The sequence below is a fragment of the Vicugna pacos genome, chromosome 7, assembly GCF_048564905.1.
Source record: "Vicugna pacos chromosome 7, VicPac4, whole genome shotgun sequence".
In the NCBI taxonomy this organism is placed as follows: Eukaryota; Metazoa; Chordata; class Mammalia; order Artiodactyla; family Camelidae; genus Vicugna; species Vicugna pacos.
The window spans coordinates 38,176,949-38,198,023 of NC_132993.1; the positions used below are offsets into that span (position 1 = coordinate 38,176,949).

At 43.7% G+C, this 21,075-nt stretch overlaps 1 protein-coding gene across 3 annotated transcripts in view; it reads right to left on the reverse strand.

Moving 5' to 3' along the window:
• BMPER (BMP binding endothelial regulator) overlaps nt 1–21,075 on the reverse strand; it is a 233,619-nt gene that overhangs the window by 11,109 nt on the left and 201,435 nt on the right. For all 3 annotated transcript variants that reach the window (XM_006201883.3, XM_015237306.3, XM_072964689.1), the window contains one exon: nt 790–920. In XM_006201883.3, the coding sequence (XP_006201945.2) occupies nt 790–920 (131 nt within the window). The remainder of the gene's footprint in view (nt 1–789; nt 921–21,075) is intronic.

Consider the following 21,075-nt stretch of genomic DNA (forward strand, 5'->3'; position numbering starts at 1 on the left):
ACAGAGAAGCCTTCCCTCTTCACCATCGAAGTAGCCACTCCATTTGTTTCCTGTTGCTCAGCCCTATTGGTTTCCTTCATCACACTTACCACACTTAGCAAGTACTTCCTGTAGAGTTACTGTTTTTGTCTGGTTCTCCCATTGGGCTGCCAGCACCTCAATGACAGGAACCTCACCTCATCTCTTAAATAGTCACCAAAGGACCCACAGTGCTATGTTCAATGTGTAGAACTTAGCCATTTCGTAAGAAATAGTTCTTGGATGAACAAAGAAGTCCATTCTACAGATACCAAATAAGCTACTTAACTTGCCTGAGATCAAAGAACTGTAACAACTATCTTAGTAAACTGCCTCTCAGAGGGGAAGGGAACACTCCCCTAGGGCTTGTATAGCAATCTCTCAAAGAAAGAAGATCACATCCTGAAGACCTTAAATGACCGTAATTGTCCCGACTCTCCTTTGCTTCACACGTAACCTGCACCACAGCTGTGACCATCCGTGTGCTAAGCACATCCAGCTGGTAGCTTGAGGTTGGGAGGATTTTGCAACAGTGGAAATCCTTAAACCATTCAGATGTGCTTGTCACGAAGCATTCCTCCTAAGTGCTTTCTGTCCCGCCCAGTGGGACGCTCCTGTGTTTTACTGGGTAGCATTCCAGCTGGGCCACGGATAAGACTTCCCTTTGGCCAAGGGGTTGGGCGTGACCATTCCAATCACCCAGTCTCTTCCACTGCCCTCGTGGGCACCGGAGGGAATTTCTGCCCGAGGGACCCGCCGGGCGCGTCTCACCTGCACAGCTCTGCTGAGGCTCCCAGTGGACGCTGCTGCCCTCTCTCTGGCAGGCCCGGGTGTATGCCAGCAGTGACTCGCAGTAACAGTTCTTATGGACTGGACATTCACACATGTCTGTCACGCAGGACCTAAGGGACGCCACAGAAAGAAGTGAACATTTCAAAACACCAAATCATCAAATAAATACCCTAAATGAGACTTGCAGAAAAGGGCGAGGTGGTGGGTGGATGTCAAACCTTGACTGGCCATTAAAAGTTGCTATTTTAGGTTGGAAACTTAAAAATCGGGTAAAAATTCTGCATGAAATCTTACTGAATACCTCTGAATAATGTCCCCTTTCTTCTAGAGCAGGGCTGTCCGACAGAACTTTCTGTAACGATGGAAATATCCTACAACCTCCATTGTCCACAGCAGAAGCCACTGGCTATGGAGCATCTTGTGTACCTGAAGAACCGAATTTTTTATTTGACTTAATTTTAGTGAGATGTAAATAATCACATATGCCCACGTTGGAGAGGCAGCTCTTAGGATGTAGCCCCCAATTAAGGTACTGCCGTTTTGTGAGTAGCTCTGATACATGAATAACAGGTTCTCCTACAATATAAGCAAAATAATGACCAACTTGATGAAAGAACAAAATTTCAGGGCTTTCTGAAGACATAAAATTAGGATTCATTTTTGCAATATCTTAGAATCTTAGTCTTTGGGGAACTCTGAACCTCACTCTTTAGAACACGGAGGTGACCAATTCCAAATAAAGCAAAACTTTCAGGCCCCTAATTAGACTGAAAGATGAAGGAGACTGAGCCAAGGTCTTTGTGGTCAAATTCAAACATGGAAATGATGGACCAGGACATAAAGAGAACCGAAGTGTATTTAAAATACAAACTAATAAATTTTCAAACACATTGACCTCAAAGACATAATAACAACTTACCCTGGTAGATAATATTACAGTTTACAAAGGGCTTTCACATGCAGTCTATCATTGAGTGCTAAGTGGGACACAGCAGAGTCTCTGTTTTATAAATGAAAAGGCCATTTTACAAATGAATGGAGAGGCCCCAAATCACATTAATAAGCAACTGAAGAGTGAATTAAATCACACCCCCCAAGACGAGTGCTCTTTCTGTCACACTACACCGTCTTCCTCATCTTCATCTTCCAGGAAATCTACTGTCTAGCAATTCTGACTTAACATTTTATGCAAGGCCCCCAGGAGTAATAAAATTAGACTACCCTTATTTATTTCCATATCCTGTTCAGCAGAACCTCTTCCTTACAGAATTTAATTCAAGGCTGGAAGCAGAAAAAATAATAGTCAGGATTACCAATAGCACCGATGATCTTGAAAAGTGATCAGGACACGGTCATCCAAGGCTAGTATGTCAGTATTTCCTCGTGGTGTGGGGCAGGAGTACACACTGATTACAGAGAGGGACCAGCTAGCTCTGTGTGGAAGCCGGTACACCCCCTGCTCTGAACAAGAACTAAATGACAGAAACCACGTTAAGGATCAATAGACTCACCAGGTCCCCTCAAAGTTATTACATTTCAACACTCAAGGGCACAGCCTTGGGAAATGGGAAGTAACTGGAACAAAAGAGAAACAGATCTGAAACCTCAAGAGCTCTTCCATTTCATCAGATGAGAGATTATTTGATGCCCGATACTTAAGACACGCTAATCAGGACAGAGAAACTGCTCTCTTCTCTCTGTAATAATCAAGGCTGTCTTTCCTAATACCTTCTCTACTTGCATTACGGAAAACCTGTGCAATCATGATCCCTAGCAAGCCATTTCTGACACTAGACACGCATTGTGTCTTCAAATCCATGTGGAGCTTCCAGGCTTCCAAGAAAAGCCAAATAAAGCCTGTCCTTAAAACGCCTTCTAAATGTCTGAGGGTGACGCCTCTTCAACACCGTTTCCTCTGTTGTTCCCATTTCCAGCTCAGCCCGACCCACACCCTCCGCATTCATGCTCACGCTTCACAGCAACGTTTTCGGCTGCCCCAGGTTCTACCCTCGAAGCCCACTTATGCTTCACTTCCCCGGTGACTTTTGTCACCCACCCTCCTTCCTGGCCCGGGGGAGGGGTCTCTTTCCCTGAACACTGCGACATGACATTGGTGGGATGGCACCTCGCAGGCCTCGTAAAATGACGGACGGTCCTTGTATGGAAAATATCTCAACAGGAGGAAACGCATCCTCTGACTGGAAAGAATGCCTAATGGAACTCTGTAAAATTCTGTGCACAGTAGACAAAACAAAATTTAATTTGTCTGAGTGAAAGGACTGTTGGTAAATGTTTTCCATCTTCTCTCTTTACTTCTACTGATTGTCTTATGAAGCCACGTAGACAATCTAAGATAAATTCTGGACAGCGAAATCGATTCACTGAGACTGCTGAAAGTGTTGTAAGTGCATATTTAATAACTGCTTTGCACACGTACCCCACCCAACCACCAGACCACTCAGCGCCCGCAGGCGTAATCAGTGATTTATCTACCCTTTCAAGCTGTGGGAGATTTGAGCTTATTCTATTACTTGGCACTCATGAGGAACAACATTTGAGGGAAAAGCATTTGTCACAGTCAGCCCTTGACTTGAAATACGTCACATATTTTTAAAGGCTTGAAAGATGTGTTTTGTCACAGAAGTTAAAACTATAAGATGTCTCTTTCCATTTGTCAAGTTGATTTTTACACAAAATTGCGCCCAGGGTTGGTGAGAGAATGGAGAAGCAGACAGTCCATACTCTGCTGGCAAAAGTGTTAAACTGTTAGCTCTTACGTTGAGTATTTTGCTTAGATGAATGATCTCACTTACTCCACAAAGAACCGGATATGAGGCAGGCATATTACTGGCCCACTTAACAGACAGGGAAACTGCAGCGTGGAGATGTTAACAACTTGCCCAAGGTCACGTGGCTCACAATAGATCCAGAAGTACAAAACTAGGGCTATAATTCAGGGCTTTCCAATCGCAACACCCATATTCTGAATAGCATTAGATCTTTCTAGAGAGCAATTTGGCAATACTTATAAATAGCCCTAAGAAAGGTTCTTATCATTTGTTGGGGAAATTCTACACCTAAGGAAATAGTAATGCATGTGGACAGACTTTATATACAGGGGTTTTTATCACAATGCTATTAAAATGGGGAAAAGAAAAAAAGAAAGAAAAGAAAAAAATCTAAATTACCTACAATAGAAGCCTAGTTAAATATATTTAGGTGATCACTATGATGAAATATTCTGCAGACATTACAATGATGTTTAGGAAATATATTTTAAAACATGAGGAAATGTGTAAGGAGGATTAACTGAAGAAGAGAAAAACTGTTTGTCTTGTGTGGCCACACACAGAACACAAAAATACCTGAAAGTAGGTATGCCCAGATGTTCACAACAGTCACCTCTGAGTGGTGGAACTATGGCTCTTTTCATGTTCCTGTGTATTTTCTACAATGAACATATGTCACTTTTTAAAAAAGATGAAAATCACAGTGTATTTTTTAAGCAACAAAAAGAATAAGATAGGGAAATATTAATATTTAAATTCAGATATAGGAACTAGAATGATAAAGAATACAGAATGGGAGAAAATTAAAGTTTCTGTTTGTAGATCTTAGTTATTAAGTAATTCTCTAGCAAAAATCTTTCCTGTGTATCAGGGGCCTCCTGACATAGGCTGTGATGCGATTCACTTTGTGTCCTCAGATTTCCACCTCATTGATCTACTGATGCTGTGAACTCGACACCCAGACAGATGGAATGGATAACAGAATAATTATGCATGCTTCTGCTGGTCACAAAGGAATTTATTAGGAGAAAAATAAAACCATCTTCAAATGCCCTTCAAATTTCAGAGGGGGGCAAAATGACAGTCACTCAAATATTCAATCCGTGTTTATCACACTTAATAATTCAGTAGGAAGAAAATCTAACTCATGATGCAGCAGAGTTGAATTTTTATATGTCAATGGAAGATTACCGTCCTTTCCTTAGTCAGTATGCACCAATACGCCACATTTATATTCATTTTACAGAATAAGTAGCAGAATGTTATCACTTTAAGTAGTTACTGAGATTTATGGCTTTGGTTTCTCTGCTTTCGTGGCACTACTCTGTCTGTTGTATTCTGTTGATGCTGACTTCTTGGTCAGGAACCAGCCGCCCACTGCTCCAATGGGAAAACACAAGTTGCATTGCAATTGAGCTTTTCCAGGAAAGCTCTGCTCTGCAGGTGAAGAGCACCAGCCCGTGCAATCCCTTTAAAGCACACTTTCCGTCACAGGAGCTTTTAATTAACGTATCGAGAAATGCTTTTTTGATTTATCCCCCGTGCTCTTGGCATCTTTCCCGACAGCCGAGAGGTGCAGGCAGGACTCTCATTCCGTGGGGTTTGCACAGCTGCGTAGTGCAGAGATTTGGAAAGAGAATGCCAAGAGCTACTGCAGGGTCCGTGCCGGCCAGCACTTTGTCACACACCAATGCCTCCCGTCTCTAACTGTTTCATGTGCATGTGCCGTGTTGCAGTAAGACCCTTGGAAGCCTTTCCTCATAGAACCCAGGACAGTACTGGGATCAGAACCCACCTGTGGTCCATCTGCTCCCTGAAAGACAGCTTACCACAATTTATCTGCAGGGGAGCCCTCCTCAAAGGCTGCTGCCTCCTGCAAAGCTCCAAGACAGTAGCCACTAGCCACATGGAGCTATGTACATGGAAACTGAAGTTAACTACAATTAAATAAAATTTCACATTCAGTTTCTTAGTCGCGCTAATCACATTTCAAATGTTCAATGGCCACCTGTGGCGGGTGGCCACCATATTGGACAGTGCTGATTCACACCAGTTCCATCACTGCAGAAAGTTCTACTGGACAGTGGTACCAAGAACGCAGCCCCATCTATGTTAGAAAACCATTCCTGCCCTCCCCAGAGGGATTTACAGGCACAGTGAGATTAAGATCAAGCTCACGCCTGCTGCTTTACGGGGCACCTTCTGAGAAAGTTCAGGTTTCTTGGCCTCAAATTCAAGGTTACTAAACCATCTAGATCATCCCCTCTTCTTTCCCACTTATTCTTTTATCCAGTGATATGGATTGTCTCATAACCCTCAGGCTTCCTTCCGCTTTCTCCTTGTCTTTTCCACTGGAAAAATCTGATGCCTATCCTTTAAGGCTCAGTTCAAATTCCTCCGTGGCATGCCCTGACTGGCCCAAGAAAAGTTAGCCCCTTCCTACTGCATCCTGTCCCCTCCACATCTTTATTCTTGCACAGACCCTTTGCATCCTAATTACCCCTTTCACTGGTTAAGGCTGAGGACTGTCTTTTACTCATCCAGGCAAGCACAGAGCCTTGAACACACAGCTCAGGAAACAGTGAATCACTGAAAGAGTGGGTGAGAATGGCCTGAGGACCTTTGTACAGCTTCCACAGGGCCAGACAGTTGGACTTCGATATCTGAAGGGCAGGAATTCCATCCTTGTCCCTACTCCTGGGCCACTGCCTTACATGGTCACGGCGTGGGGCTGCAGGCCACAGCAACCTCGGAGCTAAGCTACTTCTACAGGAGCCTTTCCACTTTCATTGTCACATTGAAATTCTTGCACTCCTCTCCTGGATCCCAGAGGATTTGGGTTTTTTAGATTTAACGAATGGTGGAAAAAAAGGGATTTGATGAGAGACTTCTGCATTAATGACACATTTGCAGAAAAGCACATATTCAATATTGTAAGAACAACCTCTAGCTCTTAGTGTTATTAAAAAGGCAAGCCTCCAATACTGCTAAAATCAAAACATCAAACACCTCTCTGCTTCCTGGCAACGGTATACCCAGTGGCTTTCCTTCTGCTTTTCCTGGCACGAGGGCCACCCCTGTCAGAAGGAAGCAAGTGCTCATGACTTCGCTACCCAGACAGTTTTTGAAAGACAGATATATGAACCACTGGGAACTCTCCACATGGCTTCTGGGAGAACAGAAGGGCCAGCAGTGAGTGGCAGCAGCCAGCCCCCTCCAGGAACCAGTCAGAGTCCTGGCTTTCCTCTCTGCCACCAGGAAGGTCTCTGGCTGCTCCCAGCTCTCCGAGAGCAACAGGAGAACGGGACCAGAAGATGACTAGAAAACCACGCTGGGGTCAGGCGGCTTCCCTTGCTCCTTGTACCTGGGAAGTTCACAGATGCGAATGAAGTCATCTTAGGCTTGTCAGTGCCTCGGGATCAATGAGAAACGAGGAAGGGAAAGGATGCGGGAGGCAGAATTTTGGCTGGGTGGACAGAATATGTTTAGCTACAGAGGGACTATAATAGAAAAGAACAAATCTGACTCCACATTAGGTCTGTTCCTTTAGCTCTAACCCTGTGCTCTGTTTCCTGGGCTTAGTCATGCCGGTTCTGCACCTTTTGTAAAAGAATGTTGCCTAAAGCCTGAAAGATATGGGAGAGCTTATTCTCAAGGCTCTGACCTTTAAAGGCGTGACAGTTTTCCATTCACATAGAGATCAAAAGTTGCAGAACAGAGAAGCGCATTTGTCTTGTTGGAGGTTTACAGGAACATCATGACCTGACCTACGTGGACAGCTGCAAGAACAAAGGATTCCGATACCAATAACCAACCACACCCCCTCCCCTTTAGTATAAAAGAAGCCTGAATTCTGACTGGGGCAAGATGGTTTCTAGGATATTAGTCCTCCAGCTACTTGGTCTGCTGGCTTTCCAAATAAAGTCGTTATTCCTTGCCCCAACACCTCGTCTCCTGATTTATTGGCCTGTTGTGCAGTGAGCAGAACGAATTTCAGTCACAACACTATTTAAAAATTCACATATAGTTTAACCGTTGAAGTTCTGCCCTGACCTCCCTGCCCTGAGTTGCATGGAAGTAACTAGAGGTAGTGGCCATGGTGAGAAGGCACATCCATGTCACGTTATATGTGAGAAAGTAACTCACAGCATAGCTCAGTAGTGGCCACCTCGGGTCTCCTCAGTGCTATACAGGCACCCTTAGACTTTCAAAAAAGGGGGGGGGCACTCTGGCAAAAAACAGGGCCTGAAGATTCAATAATGAGAAACAGCAGGTTACTTTATTGAGTTGTTAATGAGAGTGTGGGGCAAGCCTGCAAAGCCAGCCAGCAGAGAGTCTCTGCTGCTCCCCCCAGACCTGTCCCTGGCCAGCCACTGTTTGGCACCACTGTGGCTTAACTATCAGTGAGAATATCTGATATCAAAGAGTGGCTCACATGTCGGTTCTGGGCTGCGTGGGCTTGCCAGGACCGCACAGCAAGGCCAGGCATTTCCGGGTGAGCTTGTACGTTTCACGAACTCCATCTGAGGAGACTGGGCAGGAGAAACTGGGAGACCAGCTGCTTCTCTGGTTGTGGCTACCGAATTTATCTGCAGTCTAGCTTCACCAAAGACCCCCCATGGTCCCCCCAATACACACACACGTTAGACCTTAGCCCACTCCTTAGTGTGAAGAGTGAGTTCTCTAAGCTGTTTGTTGCAGGCACTCAGGGAAGCACAGAGATGTACAGAGATGGAGCCCAATTAGAAGGGAGATCACACAGAATCTAAAAAGCAAACTCCAAGTGATGGAAGGGCTATCGCGGGCAGGAAGCTACTGCAATGGGATACTGAGGACTAACTCCGTGGAGGCGGGGGTGTTCAGGGCTTTACAGAGTAGGAGAGACACAGGAACTGAGTCTCGAAGGATCTGTGGAATTGTGCTTGGTTAGAGGATGTGGAAAAGGAAATTCTAGGCAGAGGCAGAGGCCCAAGTAAAAGCCCAGAGTTTCCAAGTCACCAGATCTTAGATTTGATCATCATGTGATACAACCTCCAATGTTAAAAACCAAACCAAAACCAAAACGTCCGCCCCAAGCAGTCACACCGCTGCTCCTGAAGACCTCGCTTCCTCACAGCACAACCTGGCAGGTCTCCTGTTAAGACATTTCTTTCTTTCAGGGATTCCAACCCTCATAATCTCCAACCTTAACTCTTGGGCGTGACACCTGGAGCCACACAGACTCAGTCAGTGTGCGGTGCCCACGAAGATGCTTCCATTACCCTCCGTGGTTCGCTCGTCCCTCCCTCAGCCCATGTGTTTTCCTCTTCCTGCCTTCAGTGTCCTTCCCTCTGCAACCGCTCTCTTCCTGCCTTGGTAAGAATAAAAGTCCAACTACGAAAATAGCAGGGAAATAACCTACCTAGCCTGGTAGGTTTCGTTAATTACTCACAGGGCACCCCTTCTCAGATTGCCTGGACTCTGCTCTTGTCGTGTACACGCGGCCTACTTACACACGGTTCCAATTTAAAACCTAGGGACTCTAAATTTGTGCCTAATTTAGATTCTCCAGATAATGAAAAATCTTGATTGCTTTTGTCCCCATAACACTCCCCAGGAGGCAAATGCCATGGCCTGCATGGTAGAGGCCAGAGTGGCATCGGCGTTCCAGAAATAGTCGTCAGCCTCAAACACCCGTCTAAAGCCAGGGGTTGTTTTTGTGGAACAACAGGCATTTGGACACAGTAACCGTCTTGAAAGAGGAGCAATGCCTATGACTTTCCACAGATGCCAGTTTTAACAAGAGTCCCTCACACTTGCTTTGAGCAGAGACTACACAACCATCATATGTATTCTGCAGCCTAAAATATTTTCTCCCTTGCTAGGGTCATATATAAGATCATACATGGAGACTATGATTCCTAGCCCATCGTTAATACTTCTTGTGTCTGAGGGTTGGGGAAGGTGTGTGCACCATCCTGCTGTTCGTCCCACGCTCAGGGGCTATGCATTTAAAGGGGCCGAAGCCATAGACTCTATACTCCCTAACGTGGTTAGAGATATTGCTCTTGGGAGAGATGACCTCTCTGCTCTAGTATGAAACACCGGCTTCATGGAGGGAAAAGCTGATGAACAGACATATGCTGAGTTGTCACTCCTAGAAGGATAACATCGTTTCAGTTTGGGCAAAGATGTCTCACAGTCAGCCAGGGAGAGAGGAAGCCTGGTCACTACCCCCCTCTAGTGGCCAAGGACTGGAGTGCCAAATAAACTTAATTCGGATTCCAGCATCTTACCCTTCACTCTTAGGGGGAGGCTGGCTGATACAACAGAACATAAAAATGGCTGCTTGTCAGAAAAATCAATCACTTTTCTCTTAAACACTTTCAATCCATCGCTGTCACACTCACTGTATAACAATCATAAGGCTTGTTGGTGGACTAAATCTCTGCATGATCATAGAAGTCTGCACCCTGAGTGCCTGCCTAGGAGGGGAGGGTACGGGGGGTGCAGGAGGACAGGTGAGGTGGAGCATCAATGGGGAAAGCCTAAACTTTTCCATTTTTTGGGTCAAATCTCATTTCCTCTGTGCACTGGATTAAGCTTCACATACTTCTGTTTTTACAAAAAATTCCAAGTACAAAAGGGTACTAGACCTTTCACCTAAGTGCGGGAGAAACATTCTCTACCACGTCTGAGGAGGTAACCCGATCAGAGACGGAAGATGCCAGCACGGGGCCAATATTCATCCACGTTCCTGCCTCCCCATCAGTGAAAACGCAGGGTCCCTGCACTACCAGTATTCCATGATAGGTCTAAATATGGATTAACCCTCGGTAGTATTCGTATTTGGAAAGACCCTCCGTGAATGAGAGACAGGGGGCTCTTTACCCAGAGACTCTCAATATGTCTTCTCTGGGGTGAGTCGGTCTCATATTTCTCCCTGGATATAGACAAGATACACACTGTCTTTGAAACTGGTCTATTCAACTGGACAAACACTAACTGAGTGTCTGTTGTGTACAAGGCAACCCTGCCTTAGATTGGGGACATTCATGGTGTGGTGGGGAGGGCAAAGCTAGACTGGGAAAGGCAGCGGGCAACAAGCAGCACAATGTAGGAGGCTGGGTCTAGGGCTCCTGTAAGCGCAGGACTGCGCCGCGGACGGGGTGCTTCCTTACATTGTGCTGCAGGGCGCCCTGTGCATCTCTGGCCCCAGGAGAGGAAAGTCTGCCCACACAGGTGCTCCTGCAGAGTAACTATTAGAGAGTCAGAGGAGGCAGCCAGGTGAGGCAGAAAGCACTGTGGAGTCACCACCCCAGCTGTGTCTCTTTACCTGCCAGTTTACCTTGTACAGCCTCTCATAGGATTCTAGTGAAAAGTAAGGGAGGAAACAGACCATCCCACTCCTGCCATGGCCATCCCCAAAGAGGAGAAATTCACCCAGCTATGGAAATGATGGTGAGAGATCACCAAGGCAGAAACTGTGGTTCGCTCATCCCAGCCCAGCTGAAGTTCAGAGTGAGGAGGGTGTGCAAGGTGGTAGGCTGTTTTCTCTTCTCTCATTCTAGGGTGGCATCCCCTTGGCTCCGTTCTCGGGGACCCCCAGCCCCTGCAGCGCCAGGACAGGTCCGCCTGCCTGGACCGCGCCTGCCCACCAAGAGGGCAGCTATCTGGAGAGCTTCTCCCGAGGGGCAGTGAGGAAAATCCATGAAAGCGAAGGCATCCAGCATCTGGAGGCCACACCCTAGCCACACGCAGCAGCCACCACCAGCCCAGCAGCTTCAAAGGGGGCGATCCTTTCAGAGGCCTTTTTCACATTAGGCAGTGGACGGCTGCCAAGCCCCACAAACCTCCGCTACGTGCGTTCACAAAAGGGTGGCAGTGCAGCCGCCCCTGGAGGAGGCAGTGCGGCGGTGAGCTTTTTCAGATGCTGGATGCCTTTCATCACGCATCTGCCGTGCCTCCACGGTCAACCGGCATTTACATCCCATCTGCACAAGGAAGTGCTTTTTGCACTCCGTACCCCAACGTGCACAGGAAAAACGCAGTCTGCTAGACCTAAAAGGAGAAGTGTCCTTCCCAGAGGCGAAGATGCCATGGATGAGAGACGGCACGCGACCACTCTCAAATCGCAGAGAACAGGTTCAGGGACCAGAAATTCCCCAAACCCAAACCATAAACACCACGGGCCCACCGCCTCCTCACCGGCTTCCTTCTCACCCTCTCCTGGAAGGACAGCGCCCTTGTACAAGCCCCAGAAGGATGGAAGGCAAGGCCTGTTTCCTAGAAGCAACCAAGGGGAACATTGCCTTAAAGGTCCCCTGATGCTCACAGCCCTGGGAGTGGAAGAGGTTGGGGTGAGGCAACATTTCCTGAGGACCTGCTCCATGCCAGGTGCGCTGCATGTATGAGCCCATATAACTCTGCAGAATGTTTAAAGTGAGAACTAAGACCCAAAGAGGTCAATAAGTTCTGTTTGGTTTGTTTTCACATCAGACTGTTTAGTACGTGGCAATGCAGGGCCCATGCTCTCTCCCTGACAAACACACCGCCTGACACAGTGCGGGCTGTTCCTTCTGCTGGAATGTTCTTCCCCTTCCCCTTCTCCTGGTTAAAACCCACTCCTCCTTTAACATGCAGGTCCAAAGCTTTCTTGGGGCAGGCTTCTGAGTTCCCCAAGCTACATGAGGCTGCTATTAAAACAAGCTCATGGTGTTGGTGAATGGCCCTTCTCACCACCTGCAACTCTGCCCTCATGGAACTGAGGCCTCGCTCCATCCACCCCACTGGACCCCAGGGTGGGCTGGTTTTGTACACCCTCTTTCACCAGCCTTGGGGCAGTGCCTGGTTGACATTACATGCTAAAAATCTATTTTTCTGAATAAATCATTGATAGATGTTTTACAGTCAAATCCTGTTAAATGATTGCTAAGACGACTATGAGAAGCAGGTGGCTAAATGGCCTGAGAGAGTTTCAAGGAGGAGGGAGGAGGGGGCATCCCGTAGACTGAAGTATTACCCACGGCCAAGGGGAAGAAGATCGGAAACTGGCCATGAGGCAACTAGGAGATGAGCGATGGCCTTAGTGGGCATAGTTGGTGGGAGTGGTGAGGACAGAAATCATCCTGACATGTACTGATGGTGGAAAATATGTGAAGCACTGAGTGAAGACCATTCTTGTAGTAGGCTGGCAGTGAAGGGAAGCTGAGAAATTGGGAAATAGTTTGAGGGGAAGCCAAGTGTAGCATGTGTGTGTATGCGTGTGTGTGCATTATGGTCAAGGAGACTTGAACTTGTTTTGCACCAGGGAAAAAGACGTCCACGAGAAGGTATTAAAGTCAAAATGATGGAGGGGTTAGGTAATTCTGAGAATTACTGCCCTTTCTTCACTTACAGTTGCTAGGAAATTCCTGGAAAAAAAATTAGATCAGCAGGTGGATGAAGACCAATGGCCCAATACAAATATCTGGCAAAGAAGAGGGCAGAATTGAATGAAATCTGCAAATGGCATTTCCAGGTGAAGGACACCAGATGAAGGACAAGATTACCACCCTGAAGAGTGACAGTTCTGCTCTCTCAGGCCATGCCCTTGGGGACCCATGGCAAATGAGCTGAAATAAAACTAAGCCAAATTTTCAATTAGGCAGAAATTGCTGGTGAAATTTGCCTTTAGTGCCTATGGAGAAAGAGACAATACGGCAGGTTTTCTAGACGTTAATTTTTAACTTTATGATCTGAAATTAGTGATGGAACACTTCTCCCCAAATCAGAGGCCCTGAAGTTTACAACCATTTTTTTGCAGGGGAGGTGGTGAGAGGGGGCTTTTCTAGATGCTTTCTTTCTAAAAATTTTAATGCCCATGACTACACAATAAAAATCTTAACAGCAACCATTGTGGAAACTCATCTTGGTTTAAGACAGTGAGTGCTCAAAACTTCTACCAATAGGCTGGATGACTCATAAACAGTCACAAAATCATGGAATCAGGAGTCTTGAAAGACTTAGCGAACATCTCCTCCCTACAGGAATTCCTTTTATAACATCCCTGACAGATGGTCATACATCTGCATCCTGTCTGTGATAAGAGCTTAGTAGCTTTTTAGGAATCTCATTCCTGTGATAGACAATTAAGGCTCAGGAAGTTTTCTTAGACATTAAGTGAAAATGTGTTCTGTAACTTCCACCCATTTGTTCAGACTCTACCTTCTGTTACAGTATGGAATTGTTCTATTCTGTTCCAGCATCCAGATGATATCTTCTTCAAACATATTACAAAAAATAAAAAATGTCCCACTTAAAAGCTAACTTTGGCGGGGGGGGGGAGGGGGCTTCCAGAAATTCCTATTATACCATTTTTTACTCCCTGAACTTTTATTTCCTTTACACCTACCAGCTAAAGAATGTCTAGCCTAAGTATATATATCTTCTTTCCCTTTTATTTATTCTTTCAACAAATCTCTACAGAGCAGGGCATTGTGCTCACCCCCAAGTTAGGGGCAAAGATGAAAAAGATGGGGTTTCTACTCCAAACTACACAATGTGCTAAAATAAATTGTAATGAAAGGAGGCACATGATGGAGTGCTAGAAAAAGCAGTAGGCTATTGTGACGTGGGTTCGATGGCGAAAGAGATTATTTTGGCATGGAGGACAGGGAGTGAGGAGAAATGACAGAAGATTTCAAGGAGGAGGCATCCCTTGAGCTACATCTTAAAAGAAGGAGTTAAGTTTGACCTAGGCAAAGTGGAAGGAAAGGCTTTTCAGAAAACTCTTAGTTTAGAAACAATCCTTTTGTTTGAAATGCCACGTGTGCCATTTGGGGATTCCAGAGCATCCAGGAGGGGAACAGAGGCTGTAGGAAATCAACTGGGAAGGTAGGCGGTGCTCCCGTAATGGACTGCTCTGTGAAGCATGAACCTGATTTGGAAATCAGAGGAATCACTGATAAATCTGAGCAGCAAAGTGACACGATACAAAGCACAGCTCAGGAAAGTAAGTTGATAAGAATGCGTTAGATGGGCTGAAGAGCTGGATGTGAGGGATTAAATGGGGGATCAAACAGCTATTGCAGATGACTCAACTAGAGATCATGAGAGAGAAAAAAAAAAAACAGAGCCTTATCTGGGGGAGCACCAGTAGAAACTGAGAGGTGACAAAAAGCATATGAGATAGGAGGAGGTATACTCTGCGGAGTTTGCAAAAGGATCTCATGTTGGGACAAAAGGGAAAGATATGAGCCTGGGTTTAAAGTCTATCAACAAATAAGAGGAATGCAGAAGGAGAAGGGGACAGTGGAAAGAAGGAACAGTTTAAATATGCTGAGTGTCTGGAGGAACATCCAGGCAGCAACGTGGTGGTAAATGTTTAGCAACTGGCTCTTGGGGGGTTGGGGAGAAGAGAGAGAATCCCCCATCTGTAGCCTATGCCAATGTCTGTGGTGAAAATTCTCCCACTGCAGCTGCTTTCAGGCTACTGACATGACATCACTGATGACTGAACATGGAGCTGGGAAGAGATTCTAACATTTGGCTCTGGAGAGCCACTGCAAGCCAGCTCCAGCACACCCCTGCACCCAGTCAAAATGCTGAACAGATGTTCGAGAGGGAAGGCAGGAGTGGAGCCAAGAGTGTTCCTTATTGTCCAGTAAACAAAATGTGATTCTTTATGAGACAAAGTTAACACCAGAGCTACAGACAGACTTGAACATCCCTACTGATGTATTCTAACATCAGCCAAAAGCCACAAATAAGTTCTCTCATTCTCTGTTACCAACATTCATGTAAACACCATAAAAAGGAGTGCTGACAGCAACCAATGAGTTTATGCTAGTTTTATTTTTCATAATGTCCTAGGAAGAGTCCTCTTTTAAGATTTACTATTGTTTTGCCTACCATGAAATGGTAACTAAGTGTTATGCTAAATCAATTTAAAGGTTGCTTTGTTTCATTGCCACCTTTTCAAGTACCTCTGGGCTGGGCTGACTTATGTTTTATAAATGGCTCAAAATAAAGCTGCTCAGTCAATCATAGCATGAAATTTGGCTTTAAAAACAAAAAAATACAAGCTCCTCTTTATCTCTCTCCAGGTGTATAAAAATCTAGCAATGTGACTGATGACTATTTATCCAGTCAATGATGTGAAGAGGTTGGTAAGGTGTATTGTGTAGAAGAAGAAATTTAAAAGGTGAAAAAAAGGAATAGCCCATATAAAGACAATGGTTGAAAGTCAAACACTGGGAAGAAGATCGGAGAAAAGAGGACAAAAATGAATGGTCAAAAAAGATTTTACTATGACTCAACAGCGAAAATTTATCATTTTTTACCCATATCTTTCCAGTGACAGCACAGATATGAACAGATGCCTCCAGATACAGCAGCCAGTTAAGTATTTTTGTGTAACTACTTATAATAATACGGGAACATAAACTCTTCATTTCCCATACAGCAGCCAAATGTTCTTTTAAAACACATTGTAGTACTTCTCTAATCAAAAGTTTCCAAAGATGTCTCATCACATTAAAAATACAATCTACCTAAGTCCTAATCATGTTCCACATGGCCTCATGAGCTAAGCCCTTCCTGCTTTACATCCTCATCTCTATTTATTAGCCTTAGCTCACTACCTTCCAACCAGGCTGGATTTCCTTCTTTTACTTAAATGTGTCAAGCTCATTGCTGCCTATGGCTGGAACAATCTTCCAGGCTCACTGGAGAGGAATCACCCACACATTCTCGATTTTCAGGCCAATATTACTTTCTCAGTCATTCCTTCTCTGACCATCAGTGTCTAAAATAATCCCCTGCCCCAACTCTACCACCCTCTCTCAAATCAGAAATTATATGAATTAGTAGATTACTATGTTATTTCTGGCCCCACTCTCCAACTAGAATGTAAGCTCCATGAGGGACCGTGTCTAATTTCCTGCTAAATCCTCAGTCCCTAGCATAGTCACTAGCTTATAGGAGTGCTCAACAAACATCTGTGGAATGAAGAATGCTCCCACTCCCACTAGATGGGCACATTTTTAAGAAAGAAAAATGAAAGAATGATCGGTCCTGTCTCCACAATTCTGCCCAAGAGACAGCAGAGGAAGGGATGATCAACTGAGCTGGGAATGTGGGCAGTATATTAGAGAAAACTTCAATGAAGTGGGGGACCAATAACCACCAATGATCTTAGTCATGCATGAGTTTGAAAAGCAAACAAGGAAAGAAAGGATAGCAGGGAGAATGACACATATAAAGACATTCAGCCCTGAAATCACACCACCTAGTTGGGGAATTACAATTAATTTTATGTGGCACAAGTGGTTGCACGTATGTAGGTAAAACCATAGTTTTACTAAAATAAAACAAAGAGAGCATAGCCTGGGGAACTGCACGCTATCTATTTACAAATATAAGGGCAAAAAATGTATAAAATAAAATTAAACAAAATCCAACAGTATATTAAAGGAATAACATATCAAATCAAGTAGTATTTGTTTTAAAAATGCAAGGCTGGTTTGATATCAAGATATTTAATCATTTAATTTTTCACATTAATAGATGAAACAATAATATCTATATATTTGTGTTGACAAACGCAATAAAATATGCAATAAATTAAACATTTACTCCTGGTTTTAAAGGTTTACAAATATGGTAAAACTGAAATAAAAGAATGCTTCTTTAACACAATGAATAGCATCTATCTCAATTTAAGGAGCCAGAATTATTCCTAATGATAAAGTGTTAGAGGCATGTCAGTAAATTCAAAAACAAAGGATACATTCCATTACTACCATTAAGTAACAGTATTCTTAAAGTTACATCTCCTGAAAATACACAAGAAGTCAAACAACAGACATAGATTTTAAAAAGGAAAGGGCAAAATTATTCTTGCTTGCAAATGATAAGACAGTCTGTAACTAGGAAACTTCAAAAGAATAAGCTGTAAAGACAGTTTTACTAAATGCCAGTAATAACTGCTTTGGAAATACACTGTACGTAAAAATTCAGTTCACAGTAGCAATAAGCCAATGTCACAGAAGACTTAAAAATGGCAGAATCTATACGAAACAAACATTAATATGTACAAACTTCTGTAAATGAAGAGAGATTGCCTCAGAGAATGGACTTTATTTTTGTATTTAAAAAGTCTGCCTTCTGTTAAGTATTGAGAATAAGATAAGACTTAAAATAATACATTTAAGGAAAATAATTTTTAAAAATCGCTTTGGCTGTTCAGTGGAATCTGAGGAGCAGAGAGAGAACTTGCATCAATACTGGGAGATGGAGGCACTTGGGGGAGGAGGGAGAGAAACTAGAAGCACAAAGAGACAATGACAGTCTACATCAAGGTGATGATGGTTACAACCAAGGAAATGGGTTTAGATCTATTTAAGAGCTTACATCAACATGATTCAGAAACTGACTGAGTATTTGAACGTGAGAGTTAAAGAGAGAGACAAGTCGATGACTTACACATTCAACAAATATTTGCTGGGTACACTCTATGTGCCAGGCACTGAATTAGGCACTGGGAACCGCAGATAATCTAATTGAGAAGACACATTAATTTCGCATCTTCCTAGGAGAGAGAATGGATTAGAAGATACAGTTTCAACCCACAAGAAATCTACATGTATTTCTTCAAGTACAAACAAACAAAATCTAGTGTAGACCTTAAGTAGCTGGAAACTATGAAGAAATTATGCTTTCAAATTGAAGGACAGCCAGAGGAGAAACTGAAAGTGTTTAGCTAATGGAGAAGAATGTAGAGCTGCAGGGAGAGGTAGACTTGAAACTAATCTGTAAATTTGGCTCAAACTGAGCAAATGCAGAGGAGCCAGAACCGTAATTCAGGAGATCAAAAAATGAAACTTAGAAGTGAGAGAACCGAGGCCTCTTGCCCACTGGATCGCAATCCTGATTACACTTTAGAATCACCAGAGAGCTTAAACAGCCCTGATGCTGGGGACCACAACCGGCAGAGATTCTGACTTTACTGGTCTAGATGTGGCCAGAGGATCAGCAGTCCCTCAGGTGACTCCCTGGTGCAGCTCTGACGGAGAGCCCCAGAAGCTGATCCTTACCACGAGCAGATGTTGAGTGATGGTCTAGATTATTGACTCCAGTCAAGCACAGCTAAGAAGGTCCTGTCCTTGGGGGTCACAGACCACACTAGCCCCTGACTCTCTACGGAAATCCTCATCGTCAGCAAACTCACTTTTTTAGAATAGAGGAACTAAGCTAAACTTTTTAGAATCTTCCACAAGTGAAATATTTTTCCAATATTAAAAGTGCTGAAAACACATTACAGCCTGGTGATTTTCTTCCACTTTTGTTGTATACATAAAATTGTAGGGTCAAAATATAAGCCTGCTCCCCCTAAATTTGCATTAAAATAATTTTACTTAATTTTCCAGATGCTAGTCTGCATTGAGCTCTTATAGTTAGCTGTATCCTTCTATGCAGTATTCTGTAGAGAAAGAATTTTGATGTTAAAGAATGCAATATAAGTACAAAGACTGCCTTGAAGAGTTTCTGTGAACTCCAAGAACATTCTATTTGCCCATTAACCTTTGCAAAACAATCAGCTAACTGCTGAGATAAACGTTATCTAAGACCCGGGATGAAAACCATCCCTGTGTACATGTCAGAACTCAGAGGAAAATGAACAATCTTGGTTATTATTAGAAACATTGCAAAGAAAGACTTGTAATCTTCTCCTTCAAAGTCCTTTACTCACAATTGTCCTTCAATTAAGTTCATCGCAAAACCAGAATTCCTGAAGGGAGGAATGAAGGAGTTAAGGACAAATGACAGGGCTCCAAGAGGTTTCTCGTTAGCAAGGCTTTCTCTCTCTAACAAAATCAGCCTCTATTTCTCATGGCTTTGCCCTGTAGGCCTGGCATTGTTTGCAAATTCACTAAGGGGCTCAACTTAAGGTCCAGCTGAACTCTGTCCTAGGGTCCTTCTACTTGAACTGGCAGCCTTGACCTCACCTGGGGCTTCACCTGGGTTTTTTTTAGGAATGCGGAAAATCAGTCCTATCCCAGCTTACTGAACCGCAATCTGTATTGTAACAAGATCTCTGGGGATTTGAATGTGCATTCAAGTTTGAGGAGTGCTAGTCTAGAACAGAGCTACTGAGAATACAGCAACTTCAGCATCACTCAGGATTTAAGTAGAAATGGAAAAATCGGGCTCCATTCCAGACCTGCTCAATCAGAATCCGGGGTTAGGGGCCTTAGAAGTACAACAAGGCTGGGCCGGAAGGGGGTCCCCCAGAGAATAAGGAGGTAAAAACAGAACTTCAGTTTATATTTATTATTATTCTGCCGTACTTTAATTTATATTTTCCTATTTTATAACACACATGATGTACTAGTATTGAAATATACAATTATATATGATACATATGTATACTATAATATATATGTAATATGTACATGTGTATAAATGTATATATAGGATACGTGTTCTAATAATATACGTGTGTATATATAAAGGGTATGTGTTCAAACAATCTTTTACTTATAAGAGTCAGCATTTAAAGACATTTAGAGACTGGTTACTGGACCTAGAGACCCACTCACTGGTGTACTGAAATCAGCTTTGGTAGGTGTCACAAACAATATGTTTCTAATAGTAGTTAAAATATACAAATTCATAATTTACTTATTGATAAATTAGAATTCAAACTAGATCCAAAGTTATCACCATAATAATATGACTTTGTCACTTACATTCTGTCTTTTTATCTCAAAAGTTGGGGTCCTGACCCACTCTCCCATCCCCATCTCCACTAAAGATGTCTGAAAATATTAAAAACAAATTTTTCATGATGATGGAAATCTTCGGATGTGTGCACCTCTAAAATACCCATGTTATCAATGCTATTGGTAAATTTAATTTTTTCCTATGTTCATGGTGACTTCATTGCATGGAAAATACAGCTGTATTCCTCAAAGACTTTACCATGTGCTTCAAAGAGTTTACTATGCATTTCATCTACTCCCCTCTCTCCCTCAACAAATATGCATTGAGCATCTACTATGTGTGAGGCCAGGACACTAAGCAAGGCAGATGGAGTCCCAGGCCTCATGGAGCTAGGAGCTGGGCAGGGAACAGCCAAGTAATCAGGCACGTAGCACGTTAAGGGCTACGGTAAGAGCTACAAGGACTGTTGTAGGATGAACCTCTCCTGAGTCCCAGTCCTGAGCTAGGAAGCAGTGGGAAGGAGGACTAGTCTTGTTCTGGGAAGTCGGGGATGGAGTTTCTGTGGCTGGCCTTTGGTGGAGAAAGGTTTTCTTTTACTTTTAAAGTGCTAATAATCAGGGCATCCTTAGTTCTTTCCAGTAGTGCTATTTCCTAGCTATGGGAAGGCTTCTTATAGACAACAAAAGTAGACTGTCATCTTTTTCAAGTGCAGAAAAAGTCCTTGCTCTATCTATATTTCTTTCGTCTGCCACAATGCCCTAGATTTGACACACTGCATTGGGTATGTCAT